This window comes from Rattus rattus, chromosome 7 (genome assembly GCF_011064425.1).
Source record: "Rattus rattus isolate New Zealand chromosome 7, Rrattus_CSIRO_v1, whole genome shotgun sequence".
Taxonomy (NCBI): domain Eukaryota; kingdom Metazoa; phylum Chordata; class Mammalia; order Rodentia; family Muridae; genus Rattus; species Rattus rattus.
The window spans coordinates 23,704,883-23,723,383 of record NC_046160.1 but is presented as its reverse complement, the minus strand read 5'-3'; the positions used below and the strand labels follow the sequence as shown (position 1 = coordinate 23,723,383).

The window sequence follows — 18,501 nt, the reverse complement described above, 5'->3', positions numbered from 1 at the left end:
TCGACATTACCTCAACCCTAAGACCGTACCAGTCTCCTAGGCCTCCCTGGGCTCACTGCTTGCCTTCAACTTCAAATTGGCCTTGGCGGTGTGCTCTGTGCGGAGCCCTCCTGACGCTGGGCTTTGTTGGTGTTCTGACGGTTTCAGTTCACGGCAGCTACCTAGACTCTCTTCAGCATCCAGAGATGCCGAGGGGAGCATCTGAGTCTCTGGCTCAGAGTCGCTGAGCGTCTACGAGCAGCCTGAGTTCATAGTCTATTTGATGAGGCGTCTGAGTAGCCATCTTGTTTTCTCCTCAGGCCCTGGGAATCGAGAGCGAGGATGACTTGTACAAGATGGTAAACTTCTTCCTTAGATTCAAAGCCCACCGTTTATCCTCTGCCCAGGTGAGATGGGAAGCTGGGGAGAGTGTCTCCTTCCATTTCGTTTCTCTACAGGTTTTGGTTCCTCATGGGGTCCTGGCTCTCTCCTCTGCCTCAGTCTATGGCACAGGCCCTGGGTTCTGATGTGGCTGGCACCTCCCTCCACCATATCTTCTTCTCTTGTAGCTGTTTAGGCGATATGCTGGAGTTAAGTACTGATCCTGGACCTGGTGGAGTTGACAGCATCTATGCCAGGAATGGCTAATAGTATTGGCTTCATTGTTAGTCTTTTCTATTTGCAAAGGGCAGAATGGCTGGGGGAGGGATGGGATGTTGTTCTATATTGAGATCCAAGGACTCTTTTCCTGGGTTTTCCTCAAGACCAGGCTTTAAGCACTGTAAAACATGAATGCACTGCATTCTGGGTATTCTGATCAATCACAGTTTCCTAGGAAGCAGGACTCATTTGTGACACCATGAATATTGTGTTGTAAATAATTTCAGAAGGAGATACAAAGAACAACTTTGTGGAGAGTCACTTTCAACGTTTTAAGTTTTTAAGTTAAACATCGAAAATAAAAATGGTTTTAGTATTGTTAGCCCCAGGGTGAGTTTCCTGGCAGCCTTCAGAAAGGGGGGTGGGTAGGACAAGAGCTAGGGTGTAGCTTATTTGGAAGGTACTTGCCTAGCATCTCTGAAGTCCTGGGTTTGATTCACTTCACTACGTAAACAATGTGTGCTGATGTAGGCCTAGAATCACGGTACATGGGAGGAGGTGACAGGAAGATCTTAAAGCATACATGATGTCTGAGGGAGAGTATTTTCAATTAATACCAGGTTAAGGATCAGTGTCCTTAATATATAAAGAGCCCACATAAGCCAATGAGAAAACCGTTGGTCAATAGTGCAAAGGAAAGAGTGAGGTAGTCCTCAAACCCTTACAGTCTTCCTCCCTCACTACCCTAAGTAAGGGGATCACAAGTGTGCATCTCCATACTTGGGCTAGGACAGGCAACCTCCCTCCACCTCACCCCCGCCCGATACAGGGTTTCTCTGTGCAGCTCTGGCTGTCCTGAAACTCCATTTGTAGACCAGGATGGCCTCCGGCTCAGAGATCTGCTTCCTGAGTGCTTGGATTAAAGCATGCACCACCACCACCCGGCTAGTAAAGGCGACCTTTAACCTGCGATCCGCTTTCCCTGTAGAAAGGGGAGCGCAGGTGAGGACCACACAGCAACATCTGTCTGTCGGGTTGGCAGCACAGCTCAGTGTCTGCTAGCACATACCGGATGTGCTGTCACAGGCACACCTGGTGGGAATGTGACGGCTGTCCCCTCAGCGAGGACAGTTTGATAGCATCAGCCATTTTACATTTCTTCTGGGATTTTTTCCTGTAGACAGAACAGTTGACTTCCTCCCTTTCTCTTCCTCCCCCACCCCATCTCTTTCTTTCTGCCTGTCTCTGTCTTCTGTCCCTTCCTTCCTTCCTTCCTTCTTTCCTTTCTTCATTCCTTCTTCCTTCCCCCTCTCCCTCTCCCTCTTTCCTTCCCCCTCCCCCCCACCTCTGATTTTTGAGACAGGGTCTTATGTGGCTCAGTCTAGTCCTAATTAAGGCATAGTCCTGGATACTCTCTTAATGCGGTTGAAACTATATGTTTATTACAGCTTTTTCATTGGGGCACTATTTGAAATAGAAGACTGGAAACTGCAGATTCCATCCTTAAGGGATATATTTAATAATTCATGGTGTGCTCTCATGATGGGACAGGAGGAAGACATTTAAGTTTGAAAATTTTAGCAGAATTGAGTTTATATTATGTATGAGCCAAAGGGGTTATTTACCGCACTGAAACGTGGCTAGCAGCACAGTGAACACCGGTGAACTGGATTTAGGGATGGAACACAGGTCTTACTCCAGAGCGTGCCCCCTCCTTACTCACCTGCCTTCTGTCCTTATGTAAATGTGTCTTTCTTAGTTAGGGTTTCTATTGCTAGGATGAAGCACCATGACCAAAAAGCAAGTTGGAGAGAAAGACTTTATTCAGTTTACACTTCCCCACTGTAGTCTGTCACTGAAGGAAGACAGGACAGGAACTCAAGCAGGGCAGGACCGTGGAGGCAGGAGCTGATGCAGAGGCCATGAGGGCTGCTGCTCACTGACCTGCTCCTCGAGACTTGCTCAGCCCAGGGATGGTCCCCTCTGTAACAGGCAGGCCCGGCTCACCTTGATCACGAGATCCTGAGATCTCAGGATATCGTGGAGGCATTTCCTCACATTAGGTTTCTTTCTCTCCGATGACTCTAGTTCGTGTCAGGTTGGCACACAACTGGCCAGCGCAGCATCCTGCAGGGTTTTTGGAGACTTGGCTAATCCCTTCTGTCATTTCTCACTGTGTGTCGGGTGCATCCAGACCACTGCCAACCCTGCGCCTCTCTCTAGGTCAGCATCTCCACTCACAGCAACACGGAGCACACAAGCCTGGTGTCAGCGCTGCAGAACACGAGCTTGATGTCCCAGACGGACAAGAGAAGCACAGCGTCCAAATCAGATGGAGACCCCACAGAGCTAGAGGACCAGCAGGGAAGTGACAATGGAAGCCTTGTGGGCAGGGAGTTGGGAGAACAGGAGAACTTGTCTTCACCCATGCTCATCCACCCCAATGATGTTCTCAAGATTCTGGATGCCTTTGTCACGGGGCTGAAGAAGCCCAAGTGAGCAGTGGTACAGGGGTGATGGAGGGCTTGCTGGGGACGTGGGTACTAGGAGGCTGGGACACAATCAGTGTTGAGTCAGAGGAGAAATAGCTGTCCACATAGACACACACGTACATACACACATATATACATGCATACACACATATATACACATGTATACACATACACATATATACATGCATACACACACATACACACATATGCACATATACAATGTATACACACATACATACACATATGCACACATACACATGCATACATACACAAACACATATATACACATGCATACACACATACACACATACATACACATGCATACACACATACACACATGCATACATACACATACATACAAACATATATACATACATAGACACATAAACGTAGAGACACACATAGACACACGCATGTACAAATGTGACTGGTATTGCCTGGGGGACTAGGGTGGCAGGTAGAAACAGGCACCACTGCTTTTAACTTCCAGGGATGCTCGACCAGTACAGAGATTGAAGAAAGATACTCGAAATAACTTGAAGGACACAGAGTACTGGGAATCGCTGGCTATGGTTATCCCTTTCTCCAAGCAGAACCTCTGGGATGCGCTGTTCAAGGCCTTGGAGAAATACTAGTCAGCATCAGGGCTTGGAAGGATGGGGAGCTGGGTGGTCTGTAGGGGCAACCCTGTCCAGGGGCATAGCTGTGTCTCCTGTGCTCACAGTCTAAGGGACTGAATGGCAGTGGGTGGTGGCAGGTGGTACAGGGTGGCAGTGGGGGCAGAGGGCGTGGGTGGCGGGTGGTGTTCCCATCCTCCTTGTCTGTCACTGTTAACCTGGGAGGAAGGGAAGTGTCCCAGGTCTTCCCCTACTCGCCACCAGAGCAGAAACACCAAGGGCCTGGCTTTTAATCAGTACAGGAAGGAAGACCAGGCTGACTTCTAGCTAACGCGCTTCATATATCCCACCCCTAGCCTCGTGCTGACCCAGAGGGCCAAGCTGCTGATGGAGAATGACTCTCTGGAGCAGCAGAATGCAGAGATGCAGTCCCTGCTGCAGCAGTATCTCCAGGCCAAGGTGGGTGCTGGGGCACGGGCAGGCTAAGATCAGAAACCACGGCTCAGGAGGGGACATCTGCTGGCAAGGCCAGAAGGACTGAGACTGTCCTGCTGGGGTCACGGCCTCAGGGTCACTCAGCTCTGACCACTCTGTTGGCTTTTAACTTTAATTCTTTGATCTAATGTGTCAAGTAGCCTAGGCTGTCCTCAAACTCTATACCAAAGATGTAGCCAAGGACGACCCTGCACCTCTGATATTCTGCCTTCACCTGGGACAGTTGGGATTGCAGGCATGCGCCCCGTGTATGTACGGCTGGGGAGCAAACCCAGGGCTTCTGCACACGTCAGGCAGGTGCTCTGCAAATTGAGCTACGTCTGTGTCTCCCTCCTCCCTTTCGTGAGAGCTGCCCACGTTGTAGTGCAAGCCTGCCTTGAACTCATGGACTTTCTTTTTAGTCTCGCAAGTACTGGAGTGACAAGCAAGAGGTTCATGCCTGAATCATTCTTAAGTTTTTTAAGTGCGTGCGTGTGTCTGTGTGTGTGCTCCCATGCCATGGCACACGTGAAGACAACTTTGAGGAGATAGCCTTCTCCTTCCACCATGTGGGTGAAGGAGACAGGACTGGATGTCAGGTTTTTATGCAAGCACATTTCCTGCAGAGTAACCTCGCTGGCTCACAACCATCCTTGTTTGTTGGTTTGTTTGTTTCTCTTCCCTTCTTCTTTTCCTTCCTTCCTCCCTTTCTTCTTTCTTTCTTCCTTTCTTTCATGAGATAGCATCTCTTTACATAGCCCTGGCTATCCTGGAACTCACTATGTAGACCAGGCTAGCCTCAAACTCATAGAGATCCATCTACCTTTGCCTCCTGAGTGTTGGGATTAAACACATTCTTCACCATACTTGGCCAGAATTAATTCTTTTTAAAAACAATACCAAGTCCAGAAGTAGCTTCTGGGCCCCAAGGCCCCTTCCCACCCTTGAATGCTCTAACAACCTGCCAGGGGCTAGGCAGAAACTCTCCTCCCTGGTTCACAGAGGGAAGCAAGTTTGGAGACTTGGTGAGAATCCCACAGCACTGAGCTTCCCCTTGGTCCCCATGACTGAGGGTCCCCTTGAGTGGGGAGCAGATTCTGTGCTGTCAGAGGTGTCCACTCCAGTGACAACCGTTACTTGTTACCATGGACTGGCCAGAGGAGGAAGGAAAAGTCCGGGTGACCTGGCTGCACACACTCTGGCTGTGGTGGGATACTTCAGGGTGGTCCTGGGGCCAAGGTGGCCATGACAGTCTCCAGTCCCTTGTCTAGCTACAGAAGACATACTGCTCCAGGCTGATCTGAGGTCCCAGGTCACACCTGGAAGGTGGATGGGGTGAATCTTGATACCATGATGGTTTCTTAGCCTGTGACAGGACTCAGACATTTGGGGACATATGGCCTCTGTGTCTATGGATTCCTTTGTGTACAAGAGGGAGGAGACGAGGGCTAGGGGCAAGGCTAGACTGAGAAAACAACGGGGCAGGGGGATTTAAGGAGGATGATTGGTGAGCATGAAGAGTGCTCCTGGGAGCACTATCTGGAGGCAGATGGGAAGCCCTGCCATCCTCCAGGGACCCCAACATGTCTCAGCTTTGAAGAAGTCCCTTTGCAGGGACTTGGACTCTGGGAGAGTCAGCGTCTGCATGTGAGCCCTCACAGAAGGCAAGAAAATGACCTTCACCCTTTAATTTTCAGGTAAATTTGGAACTGCAGGTCCCTCCAACTCAGGGCTTCCGGATGCCCTCAAAATAGAGAAGGCTGTGCACCCTGGTGTCATAGAGTCTGCACCTGTCGCCTGAGAGCCAGGCCCTCCCTGGATTCTCCTGAGCTGCATCTAGCTGCCAAAGTAAAGCAGTGCTGCTCCCTGAAGTTCTAATAAAGTCTATGAAAGCTTACACTGAATGCTGTGGAAGAGGCCAGGTCGACACGGACAGTGGTCCTGCCCTAAGTAGTATTACAGAGCTTTGTCCCTGGGCTCAGATGGGAGAGACTAGCACCAGGCTCCCTTCCTGTCCTTGGGGAAATGCTGGTCTCTATGGGTAGAGACTGGGGCTTTGTATAACTTCACATCATCCCCCAACTGAAGGACGTTCTCTACGCTTTGGGGCTTCTGGGTCTACCATGGTGTGTGCTCTCGGCTGTGGAGGTAGACTTTTCTGTTTGCAGCTAAGGCTGGCAGCTCTGTGCCCGAGGCCCACCTTAAATGCTGCTTCACAAGAGGTTACCCACAAAAGTTTCACCATCCCCCCCACAAACCTATCCCTTTCTGCTCCACTTCTGTCTCAGAGTTTGATTTATTTTATTGAGCGAGACAGAGAGAGAGAAATAAAATCACACCCAAGAAAAGCAGCCAGCAGATTCGCAGAGGCAGAAGGGCAGCACTCAGCATACACTCGGGTGTGGCCGTCGGCAGGCAGGACAGGGCAGTATTCAGGGCGGCTAGGACACCTGATTTACTCTTGGAGCTTGCATACTAGCTGGCACGCGCTGGCCGAGGCAGAGGCATCCCTGGTAAGTGATGAGGAGCCTGAGGCTAAGTGGCGTGGGGGGAGGGGGAGCCAAGCGGAGAGCATGCGCAGGAGCAGCTGGCCACGGCTGCCATCTTGGTCAGGATGCTCTGTAGAGTGATGTGCTGCCTCTGCGGGCATTTCTGGTGCTTTACACGTGTTCCTACTTATCGGAGCCTTGGACACTGCCCCATGTTCCTTGGTTCATTTCACTGGAGCCTTAACACACGATTTGGAGAGCACAAGGGAGGGTTGGGCCACTACCACTCTTGGGGCTGGGCAGAGGAACTTGGTACCTTAGAAAGTGGGGCGAGAGAGTATCTGGTTTTGAAGGTCAACTGTACCCCAAACCCCAGGCAGGCATGGGACAAGTTCAGGCAAGCAGCACTTTGGGGGTGGGGTGGGGATGGAAGCCCAGCAAGCGTCTTGCTCAAGGCTGCCAGGCGTGGTCGGGTTCCGCAGGGAGCTGGGAGAGAGTCCAGGTGAGGGAAGGCAAACGCAGCAGCCCCTGGAGGGATGCTGGGGCGGGTTAGGGTGGGCACGCTTCATGCCCCTAGGAGCTTCTTGACCATGTAGCCTGGGAGGCTGTAGAGGAAGAGGGCCAGCATGAGCAGCCCAAGCAGGGCCAGCACAATCTTGATGATAAGCCACTTGTACCGGGTGCAAATGAGGTACTTGATAGATTTGAGTGGGTTCAGGAACCAGACGAACGCCGTGTCGGGCCGGCTAGGGTGGGGAGAAGACAATCAGCATAAGCTACCCACACAGGGCTCCCACCTCTTCGTCCTTCCGTAGCGAGTGCTAGAGCTGGGGTGGAGCCTTTATCAGATTGCCAGCATCTAGACCCTGTCTTCTCTGGGAGACCTCTGCTGCCTCAGCTCCACCCCGAGCCTAGGTGACAGTTTTGTCAGGGACTCAACCCGATCGCTTACAGTGATGAACTAAAACAAACTTTAGTATTGCAGGCCACACGTCCTTCCTGAGATCGTGTATATAGTATATCGCACAGCCTTCTGTCTCCCCATAGTCTCAGAAAATCAGAATTGTTCAACTTCCTTCTGCCTTTCCTCCCTCCCTCCCTCCCTCCCTCCCTCCCTCCCCCCCCTCCTTCCCTCCTTCCTCCCTTCCTTCCCTCCCTTTTTGGGAACATGGTCTTAATTAGCCTAGGCTGCCCTTTTATTCACCATGTAGCCAAGGATGACTTTTTACTTATCTGCCTGCTTCTACCCGCTGAGGGCTGGGATTCCAGGCATGCGTCCCTATCCTTGGTTTATGTAGCCCTGGCCATTGAACCTAAGGCTTCACAAATGCGGGGAAAGCGTTCTGCCCACTGAGCCACATCCCTGGCCCTCAAACCTTCCCTTTAGGATAAACCCACAGATATTATCCGCAGCAAGCGTCAGAGCAGCTTGAGTGCCGTGCTTCATGCTCCACGACTTGCCCACTCAGGGTGCTAACCTGCTCTGCTTTCTGCAGAGTTCTTTGGTAAGGTCCCCTCATCAGCCTCTACTGTCTGAGGTTTGTGTCAGAAGATCAGCAGGCTCCGTAAAATGTCACAATACAAAATTAAAGTGTTGGATATACTCTGGTGTGTGTGTGTGTGTGTGTGTGTGTGTGTGTGTGTGCATGCCAGTGGGCACAGCTGTGTACACAACGGTGGCCAGAGGAGGACTGAGAAGGTCCTGCTGTAGCACTCTATTTAAGCTAGAGTCGCTCCTTGACCTGAAGCTAGTCTGGCAGGCAAAAAGCCCGGGAAATCCTCCCATGTTTACCCATAACAGTGCTGGGGTCCCAGGCTCAGATGCAGCCATGCCTAAGCTCTTTTTGTGAGTGCTAGAGACTTGAACGTGGGTCCTCACGTACCTTTGACTGAGCTATCTCCCCAGCCTCTGGATATACTTTTCCAACAACTGCCCCATCATCTTTCAGAGGATGCGGCCATACCCCCATTATAAGAGGGGCAACAGGGCAAGGATGTGGGTCCAGGTTGCCTGAATTTCTATCTCCTGATATTGTGGGCAGGTTAGACCCCCTTGAGCCTCAGTTAATTCATTCGTAAGATGGTTTAACAGGAATTCCTTTTCCTGGACCTAGGGAATTAGTGAACTGAGAACATGCTGGCAGATCTCAAAGCCTGCGGGGACATGGTCCTCAGCTGATGGCAGCTTGACTGTTTTCCCTGGTGGAACAAGTTGTCCTGGGGGTAGGAACCAGCTGTGCCCAGGGAGACCTCTATCACAAGGAGGAGGAACTGTTTCAGAACAACCCTCGCCAAACCCCACCCCCTGGACCGCCCCGCCCTCTGGACCGCCCCGCCCCCTGGATCATCCCGCCCATGTCTCAGCTTCCTCCTGCCTGTGGAACTGGAGTAAAATCAGAGAATAATGCTCCTGTAGCTGGTAAACACTAGACTGGCACTTTGGCAACCTAGGCTGGAGACCCAGTGCCGCAGAGCCAGGTGACCTTGAACAAGCTATGTCACTTCTCTGACCCAATAATATAAAAATTATAAAATAGCCATTTCTGGTTCTGATGAGATTTAAAGTTTGAAAGTTTGCAATGCATGTTTATGTGAGTGCACATATGTGCTGGGTTCGTCTGTGTATGCTTAGGTGCGTGTGTGTACTTCCATATGTGTGCACTGTGCGTACGCATATGAAGTCGTATGTGTATCTGTGTTTGTTAAGTGAGTCCTATGTGCTGGTCAGCCCTTGTCTAGAGGCAGAAGGAAGAAGTACCAGACCCAGGCGGCTGCAGGGCTCAGGCCCCAAGGATCTTCTTGGCCAGGTAGCCAGGCAGAGAGTAGAGAAACAGGGCAAGCAGCAGCAGCAGGAGGAGGAGCAGCAGGAGTTTGAGGAGTAGCCGGCGGTAGGTATGCCACAGGAAGTAGCGGGCAGACTTGAGAGGGTTCAAGAACCAGATGAAGCTTGTGTCGGGCCGACTGGAGCATTGGGAAGGGCAGATGAGCACAAGGAAACAACAGGAGGGTGGAAAGGGGCTTGGCTCTTGCGGGGAAGCCCACCTACAAGCCAGCAGCAAGTCTAGCCACCTTTGGCGTGCTTGCATTGCCCTTGTCAAAAAACTAGGAGGAACCCATATCACTATTGGAGTTGGTGGCTGGGCTCCCCTGGAAAGGAACTGCCTTCTTTGCTCATGGGCTTTCTTTGGTTTAGAGGGAAGAGGTAGCTACAGGGCTGAAGGAGGGGCTCCCCCATGATGGAGCTGTGAGCTGGGAGGGAACAAAGTAGTTCTTGGAGTAAGGGCAAGACCAGAAGGGTCTGGGCGCTCTTCTCTTTTCTGCTCCCATGGTGTGATTGGGGGTCTCGGCAGGCAGGAACTCACTTGGGTTTTTCTAGAGGGTCAGGTTCATTGCGAGCCAGGCCCACCGGGTTCTTCTCAGCCTCCTCTGCCGTGAGGAGATGTAACTCTGCCTCTACTTTGCCCTGAAGGAAAGAACAGAAGAATTCTGGCGTCCGAACCACAGGGCTGGGTAGCCCAGTCTGGCCCATGTAGGTCTTACCCCAAGCAGGAGTTGTACCCACCGTGAGTTCAAATTCATCATTCTCATTGCGGGCCAGGAGGGGCCACCAGCCTTTGACACGCTTCTGTTTAAAGATGGAAACCAGGGGCACATCCACCTCCCCGGTGGCCATCTCCATGGTGCACTGCTTGGCTGTCTTGGCGCCCCTCGGGAACCGGTTCAGGTCCAGCTCGATGGCCCCTGCGGTAACATCGGAGTCAGTTTCGGGTGGACATGGCAGGGGTGGGGACTATCCTGCTTCCTCCTCTTCCACTCCCGCTCTCGTTTTGCTCTTTCTTAGAGTGTCTCTAGGCATCTGCCACCATCATCCTGGCTATAGGGCATCACCCACTGATGTCTTACCAAACCCAGGCTTGCAGATGCAGATAAAGATGATGCAATCTGAGACCCAGAGAAATCTGCCTCCCTAGTGATTCCTGCTGGTTCCCCACCAGTGTTTACCTCGGCCACCTGGTGTGCCCACCCCACCTTGTTGGTCCAGTTAGGACCCTGACAAGCAACTGGGAAGATTCTTGGAGAATCTCTGAGGACTAGGTGACCCCCTCCCACGGATTCAGCCTGCCCACACCCCTGCCCCTCAGCTCTAGGCCCTAGGTCTTTCTTGGTTCTGCACCCAGGAAGTCATCGGCTGAGAAGTGGTCAGCGTCCCAGATCTGCAGGGTGAGCCTCGCAGGTATCTTGTACTCCGTCTCATCCCAGGAGAACATGGACTCCTTTTTGGACATAACGATCTTCTCTTCGGCCGCCAGGTAGTCGAAGGGGAACAGGTATCGCCAGTTGAAGTTGCCCTCACCCGTGAGGGAGTGATAATGTACGTCTGTGTCCTGTTTGTCCTCCTGCTGGCCCTTCAGCCACCTGCTGGGAGGAGTCACCTGCTCCAGCTCTGTGGCCACACTGCAAGGGCCTCTTCCCACCCCAGAACCCCCTTATCCCTTCCAGGAAAGGGGGCATGCCCAGTTCAGCCTCGCCCGGGGCAGTGACTGTCAACCCACCCCCTCACAAAAATATCACTGGACTTCTCTCCCGTGAAGAAATCGTCGTCTTCCAGGACCACCTCATCTGTGTTCCACACGATGACACGCAGCTCATACCTGGACAGGTGCAGGGACGCCCATCAGCAGCCTGGGGTAGGGCTTGTCCCAGGTTCTGGGGACAGGTCAGGGCTGGGTCTCTAGTGTGCTGGCAAGAGAAGCCCCAGGAGACTCGAGTGGGCTCGGAGAGTTGGGGATGAGACTAGAGGGAGGTTTCTGAGTAGTGCCCATCAGTTAGGGGAAAACCAGCCAGTCTGGAGCAGACACCCATGAACACTCCTGGGGCTTTGAGGCTTAAGATGGGGAGGAAGAAGAGGAGTGGCCATGCCCAGCTATCCCCATGTAGGGAGCAGCTACCATGAGGCAGGTCGTATATTCTGTGTGTGTCTAAAGGCCAGAGCTTTGTTTCTAAGAAATTCCCAGTTAAGCTCAGTGGCCCAAAGTGGAAGCCCACGGTTCTGGGTTCCTTTATGTCCTTGTGTTAAACAGGACGTTCATTTTGAGTTTAGTTGAAATTGCAAACAGGGTGGTTACATTTCAACCATTCTGAGTGAGGTGAAGGTGTGGGAATGTGGTTCTCTGGAATAGAGCTGGGTCTCCCCCTTTGTGGTCAAGCCTGGAACAGAAGGCATTAGCCTCAGGCTGGAGGTTGCTACAGGCAGAGCTGGCTGCACCATTTGCTTGTGGCCAGAGTAAAATGGAAATACCAGGCCCAATCCCTATTTAAAAATCCTCAAGAAACAGTAAGGGTTGTAGCTCAGGGGTAGAGTGTTTGCCTAGTGTGCATGGGGCTCTGGGTTCAATCCCCAGTATTGTCAGAAAAGAAAATCAGTAAGAAATCGAACACGGGCAGCTTTGTATGCCCAGAGGGTTGGCCCCGAATCCAGGGGCTGATGATATGCAGCAGGCGGTGACCATCCTGGCACCTTACTCAGGGGGACACTCAGCTCCAGGAGCCAAGACCACCTAGGTGGGGCAGGTGGCTTAGCTTCAGGTTGGCACTTCCTCCTCTACCACCTCTGGTCCTTTTCAGGCATTCAGTCCCCTATGTTGTGGCAGTCACCCGGAAAAAAGGCTGGTAGAATGTTGTGACAGTGGTGCAGAACAGGCTCTGATGGGTTCTTCTGTGTAGGACTGCGTGTGTGTGTGTGTGTGTGTGTGTGTGTGTGTGTGCGGGTGAGGGTGTGGCGTGAGTGTGTGTGTGTGTGTGAGTGGGTGTGTGTGTGTGAGAGTGTGTGTGTGTGTGTGTGTGTGTGTGTGTGTGTGTGTGTGTGTGTGAGTGTGTGTGGGAGTGTGTGTGTGTGTGGTGTGAGTGTGTGGGTGGGGGTGTGTGTGTGTGTGTGTGTGTGTGTGTGGGTGTGAGTGTGTGTGTGTGTGTGTGTGTGTGTGTGAGTGTGTGTGTGTGTGTGTGTGTGTGTGTGAGAGTGTGTGTGTGTGTGTGTGAGAGTGTGTGTGTGTGTGTGTGTGTGTGTGAGAGAGAGTGTGTGTGTGTATGTGTGTGTGTGTGTGAGAGTGTGTGTGTGTGTGCTGTGTGAGTGTGTGTGTGTGAGTGTGCGTGTGAGAGACAGTGTGTGTGAGTGTATGTGTGTGAGAGAGTGTGCGTGTGTGTGTGCTGTGTGAGCGCAGGTGACTGTGAGGGATGGATATGTCTGTGAGAGGGATAGCACGTGTAAGAGTGTGCCGGGGTGCGTACATCTCATTCACTGTGGGCAGAGCAGAAAGGCCCCAGAAGTCATAGGCTGGTCTGGTTCTCCCCTGGAAGGGCCTGGCCACCCTAAGGCCCTGGGAAGAGTGACTCATTCAGGCTGCCTTCTACCTGAAAGAAGATCTAGGCTGTGGTGGGAAGTAGCTGAGGTGGGGTTAGGGGATGGTGTCCCTGCCCAGAAAGCTCACTTCTTGGGTTTCCTGGGGGAGATATCCAGAGGTGTTCCAGGGGCCGGCATATCCATGGGGAACATATCCACCCACAGCTCCAGGCGGCCCTGAGGAAAATAGGGGTGTGGCAGACGTCTCAGTGACTTTTCCTTCTGCGCAAGGAGGTCCATTCTCCTGGCCTATCTAAAGGTGCATGCCATCAATTTCTAGCTTTGGATGCTAGGATGACTTATAATGTCACCAATATCCAGTAACAGCTTCTGGGGCAGGGAGCCAACAGTCTGATGTAGGTCTCAGAACCACACTTGCCCTTCAGGTTGGCCTCATTGGGGCAGTACGTGGGAATACAGTGGGGACACAGGGAATATTGTGAACCCCATTTCTACCCTTAGGATTCCAGCCACGTGCACATCACCTGCTCAATGCCTGGCTTGTCAGGGTTGAGCAACGGCCTGGTCTCCACGTGCTCCGGTACAAGGCGGCAGCCCACCCGGGGGATGTCCTCCCAGTGTCTCAGAGCAGACAGTGCCACGTGCTCATCTGTGGGCTTCCTCTGACCTGTGGAGGCCAGCAGATCAGGTGCATACACCTGGCCTCTTCAGAACCAGGGGGCCCTGAGTCATGACCTGTCTACCTTACCTTTGTTTTATTGCTAGGGAGACAGACACTGAGGAAGGCCAAGGTCTCAGCTACACCCCAGGCTCCAGAGACCCATGACCCTGGCTTACCAGGCTTAGGGAAGTTGAACAGAGAACCCTGATGGGTTGTGAAAGGGATAGACAAAGGAGGAGAAGCCACTTCTGTGGAGGTCTAAGTTCTCTAGAACAGACCCTTCTCTAGCCTCTGGGAAGTGTCTCATGGGCAGAGAGGAACAGGGTGGGTGGAGGTGGGGTGGGGCTTGGAGTCAGAGAGACTGGGCCCACATCATTGCTCTGCCTCTGTAGAGATACATGACCTTGGGCAAGTCACCAAACTAGAACTTGGGTCTCAGTTTGCTCTTCTGTAAAGTGGGGGTATTTTCCTGGCCCATTGGGGGACGAATGAGAGAGAAAGAGGGGAGTCAGTGTGTGAGATACAGGAGAAAGCATTAGGGCAGTGGCTGGGCAGGCTGGTGGGGGCTCTGGAGTATGGAGCCCAGGGTCACTAGAGGACATCTGGAAGTCCCCCATAGCAAAGTGTGGCTCTCTGATGGCCCCTGAAGCCTCCCAGCTGCTTCCAATGTCCCTTACCATTCTCATCCTCTATCTCTGAAGGCCCTGTGAAGACACGGTTGGCGACCTTCACTCTCCCATGGGGACCAAAGTGGGGGCCGTCCACTTTGCCCTCTTTGCAGAGGCGGGTCAGGATCTGGCTGGGCTTCATGGGGTCTCTCCAGATATTATAGCCATGTCTGTGCGTGGGAGGAGACACAGGGATGAAGTGGTTCAGGCTGGGTCCTCCCAGGTGGCAGATCCTTCTAGCTAGTTCTCCACAATCGCCTGTTGCCTACATCAGCAATGGGCTTCCTGCAGCCCCAGGTTCACCCAAGACACTAGGACTGCTAGGGCTGGTCCTTCTACTTTGAGCTTTGGCTCTGACATCCAGGTGCTCCCCAACCAACCATCACCCCATCATCCCTTAAGAGCCCTTGTGAGGCATCAGGTAACCAGAGAAAGAAGGGACTTGACCAGGGCCACTCAGCCTGTAAGAGGCAGAGGCCTTTCCAGCCCTGCCCCATCTCTCTCTTCTTTTCCCCATTCTGCCTCCTTTGTCCTGGAATCCCTTCCCTGCCCTATCTTGGAATATTCAGGCCCGGCCCCTGAAGTTGCACTCAGAGTGTGTGAGGTGAAGGCATGTCCCAGGACCAAAATCCTAGCTTGGTCACCTTTCCAAACTACCACTCAGAGTCCTGTCTTAGTGTTAAGATGCAGCCGTGCAGCAGACATCCAGTCCCTTCCCAATCCCTGCCCCCAGCCTGTCCCCAGCCCCTCCCCAGCGACTGGGCCCACTCTGTTCTCGCACATGGAATAGGTCTGCGCGATGCCGCAGGTAGCACGGTGCTTGCTGTAGAAGCGGTTTTCCAGGTCGATCTTGGTTTCTCCGATGAGGTCATCAGTGCCCACCAGATCCCAGTCGTACACGGCCACTGTCAGCATGGACTCCATGGGGAAGGAGGCCTCAATGTCAAAGGACCTGTTGGAGGGGGTATTCGGAAGAGGGTATGGGTTGAGACGGGTAAGGGGTGAAGACTGGACTAAGAGCCAACGTGGGCACAGAGGGCAGCTCGAGGCCTTACTTTCCAAAGACAGGGTTGAGCTGCTTGGAGATGTAGTTCTCCTTGTCTCGGATGTCAGTCTTGCCTAACTTGATGGCGATATAGGGATCGGCTTTGCCATTGATGTCAGCCGGGTGCAGGTCTGTGGCCTAGGCAGGGTAAGTGGTGCCTAAGCAGACTCTTGGGTGCCCTTGCCCCGTTCCTGAGGGACCCATGATGTTGAGAAGTGGGGACAGAGGCATTGGTTTAGAGACAGAAGTCTCACTGTGTGGCACTACGGAAGTTGCTGGCTCTTGTCGCCAGGGCTGGACTTCCTCTCTAGAAGTATGGGGACTAGACCAGTGGATCCTTCTAATGTCGTGGAGCAGTCCCTCCAGCAGGAGGCCTGGAGGCCTGCAGGGCCGGGATGCAAAGGGAGTCTTACCCGGACCACATAGATTCGGACCAGCACATTAATGGGGTCATTGCTTGGGATGCCCTGGAACATTCCGTAGGTGGGATCGTAGCCAGCTTCACGAGACACATCCTCCGGGAGTGGCACTTTGTACACACAGAGGGAACCCTGGAGCAAGGCATGAGGTGGGGTTGTCAGGCTGCCAACTAGCCTACGGTGGAGGTACACACTGTGACAGGGCCGTAACACTTCAGTTGCTGGACCATGGAAGATCCAAGGACTTTAGAGGCAGTGGTGAGGGACGTAGGGAAGTGAGGTTGTGGGGGATCAACGGCTGGGCCACGCTCTTCGCCTGACCTTGAATCGGCCTACTATGCGTTCTTCCTCTGTGGAGCCATCCTCATCATCCCCAGTCTTGCCCCGTAACAGGTTGAACGTGTGCAGCCAGTCCTCAAAGTTGTCAAACTCCGACTCTAGCTCCTTGGGGTACACCTGGGCAGGACTGGCTGTCAGGCCTCATGCCAGCATCTGGCCTCATCTGCTGCCTCCCACCCTACATCTGGACAAGGTCTACTCCCAGCCCCCCACCTTAAGCTCGTCGATCTTGGCTTTCTTCTTCTCAGGAGCCTCCGATCCCTGGCCAGGGCCAGGGTTTTGATTTTTCTTCTTTTTCTCCTCCTTTGCAGCTCTGGACTTCTCCTTGTTCTTCACTGGCCCCTTCAGGCCTGGCCCAAAATAGAAAAGGAGGCTCTAGTCAATCTAGGGCAGTGTGGGGCAGAAAGGGCCAGAGCAGGAAGGTCTGAGCCCCAGACCCAGCTCCACCACCTTTCCCCCATTTAATTTTGGAGTCTCAATGTATTCCACGAGGAGGTACAGACAGCGGGTTATGCCCGAGACAGGGGCACAGACTATTGTCTGCTCTTAGCAGAGTGAGTAGGGAAGGGTTTGGATCTGGAGTCAGGAACCTGTCACCGTGTGGTCCACTGTCTGCTCCCTTGGTTCCCTAGGTATATATTAACAAGGTTGTTTCTTATGAGCATTTCCCAAGCTGAATCTCATGGAATCTGAGGTCTAAGTGCCACTGGCATGCTTAGACAAAAAGGAAATCATTTACATAGTATCTTTCTTTGAAAAGTTGATAACACCAGTGCTTGGGGAGATGGCTCAGAGGTGAAAAAGCTAGCTATGTAAGTATGAGGACCTGAGTTTGAACCCCTGGAATTCATGTAGAGTTGGGTGGTAGCATTAGTGATTATAATCCCAGAGCTCCTATGGGGACATGGAAGGGAGAGACAGGAGAATTCCTGGAAGCCCCCAGGCCAGCTAGTCAGGTGTACACAGAGGCAGCGAGAGCCTGTTTCAAGCAAGGTGGAGGATGAGGAGAAACACATGAAGCTATCCTCTGAGCTCCGAGCCCATGATGTGGTACATGAGCATTTCCCTTCACACACAATATGCACACACATGCACACACACACACACACACACACAGGCTCATAGATGCACACACATACACACATAGACACACAGTCATAAACACACAGACACACACAGACACACAATCCCACACAGATACACAGTAACACAGAGACATAGGCATACACAGAGATACACACAGACATATGCAGATACACAGACATACAGTCACACATACAGACACAGGCACACAACAGAGACACACACAGTCACACACAGACATACACTCATATACAGACAGACAGACACAGATACACATAGATACAAAGATATACACACTCATATACAGACAGACACACATGCACACACACACACACACATAGATACACACAGAAACACACTCGCATCACAATACTCATATAAAGGCTCTGAGAAGTGTACCAAAGGAACGCACTTAAACCAGCATTTCCTAAATGGATCTGTCCCCAAAATCTTCTTTCCCTTCCAGAATAGTATTAATGTAGTTCCATGGGAGAGATTACAGAAACCGTGGAACAAACTAGGAGGTCTCTTCCAGCTCAGATGTTCTATTGATCTCCATGCTATGTGCCTGCTGCTATGGTTGCTGAACTGAGTAGAGTGGAAACTGCTGTAGCAGTCCTTAGCTGGACCCTTGGAGCCCAGACCAGCACTGAAGGAGCAGGTATTGTTCCGGGTGGAGATGCTGGGGGTCCAGGGCTCACCCTCAGTGCTATCCATTTCTTCCTTCTCTTCCAAGTCAATCCCAGAGGTCTCATGTTGTCGAAGTTGCTGCCAAAACATGAAGGGGCTTTCCTGACTTCCAGTTACGGATGTCTCCATAGCCTGTGGCGTGGCATCTTCAGCTTCTAGTCACAAGACTAAAGCTGCTCAGCGCCTTTGTGGCACCTATCTTTGGGCTCACACAACATCTGGTATGGTACCTGGCTCATCGTGAAAATGTCAGAGATCTGTGTGGAACACACAGCTAAGCTAGGAGGTGAACTGCCCATCAACCTGAGGAGGGAGGGCTCTGAGGGGAGAGCTCAGGGAACTGACTCTGAGGGTTAGAGTAGGAGCTGAGGGAGTGATGTCCAGCTGGTTCAGCTGCAGCCCACCCCCTCCATCCCTCCTTACCCCCAGACTCTGCCCAGGCCTCACCTCCTTCATTGTGTCAATGGAGGCAAAGTACTTGGACCACCAATCCAGCATGCTCTCATCGGGCTCCTCCTCCTCTGGCTCCTCTGATGGGCCTTTCTTTTTCTTCTTCTTTCTTTCCTTCTCATCTTCAGCCTGGGGGG

General features: G+C 52.4%; 2 protein-coding genes across 3 annotated transcripts in view; one reads left to right on the top strand and one right to left on the bottom strand.

Moving 5' to 3' along the window:
• Positions 1-6,059, top strand: part of Drc1 (dynein regulatory complex subunit 1) — a 35,771-nt gene extending 29,712 nt beyond the window's left edge. The window contains exons 13-17 of the mRNA XM_032909048.1: positions 300-386; positions 2,803-3,074; positions 3,562-3,705; positions 4,045-4,147; positions 5,860-6,059. Coding sequence (XP_032764939.1) covers positions 300-386; positions 2,803-3,074; positions 3,562-3,705; positions 4,045-4,147; positions 5,860-5,916 — 663 coding nt within the window. The 3' untranslated portion in view covers positions 5,917-6,059. The remainder of the gene's footprint in view (positions 1-299; positions 387-2,802; positions 3,075-3,561; positions 3,706-4,044; positions 4,148-5,859) is intronic.
• Positions 6,060-6,861: 802 nt separating this feature from the next.
• Positions 6,862-18,501, bottom strand: part of Otof (otoferlin) — a 95,786-nt gene continuing 84,146 nt past the window's right edge. For both annotated transcript variants that reach the window (XM_032909046.1, XM_032909047.1), the window contains exons 32-46: positions 18,362-18,493; positions 17,926-17,992; positions 16,355-16,491; positions 16,124-16,258; positions 15,797-15,934; positions 15,394-15,521; positions 15,120-15,290; positions 14,348-14,508; positions 13,534-13,676; positions 13,137-13,225; positions 11,205-11,303; positions 10,826-11,067; positions 10,214-10,392; positions 10,014-10,114; positions 6,862-7,397 (exon numbers count right to left, since the gene is read on the bottom strand). In XM_032909046.1, coding sequence (XP_032764937.1) covers positions 7,217-7,397; positions 10,014-10,114; positions 10,214-10,392; positions 10,826-11,067; positions 11,205-11,303; positions 13,137-13,225; positions 13,534-13,676; positions 14,348-14,508; positions 15,120-15,290; positions 15,394-15,521; positions 15,797-15,934; positions 16,124-16,258; positions 16,355-16,491; positions 17,926-17,992; positions 18,362-18,493 — 2,103 coding nt within the window. In that variant the 3' untranslated portion in view covers positions 6,862-7,216. The remainder of the gene's footprint in view (positions 7,398-10,013; positions 10,115-10,213; positions 10,393-10,825; positions 11,068-11,204; positions 11,304-13,136; positions 13,226-13,533; positions 13,677-14,347; positions 14,509-15,119; positions 15,291-15,393; positions 15,522-15,796; positions 15,935-16,123; positions 16,259-16,354; positions 16,492-17,925; positions 17,993-18,361; positions 18,494-18,501) is intronic.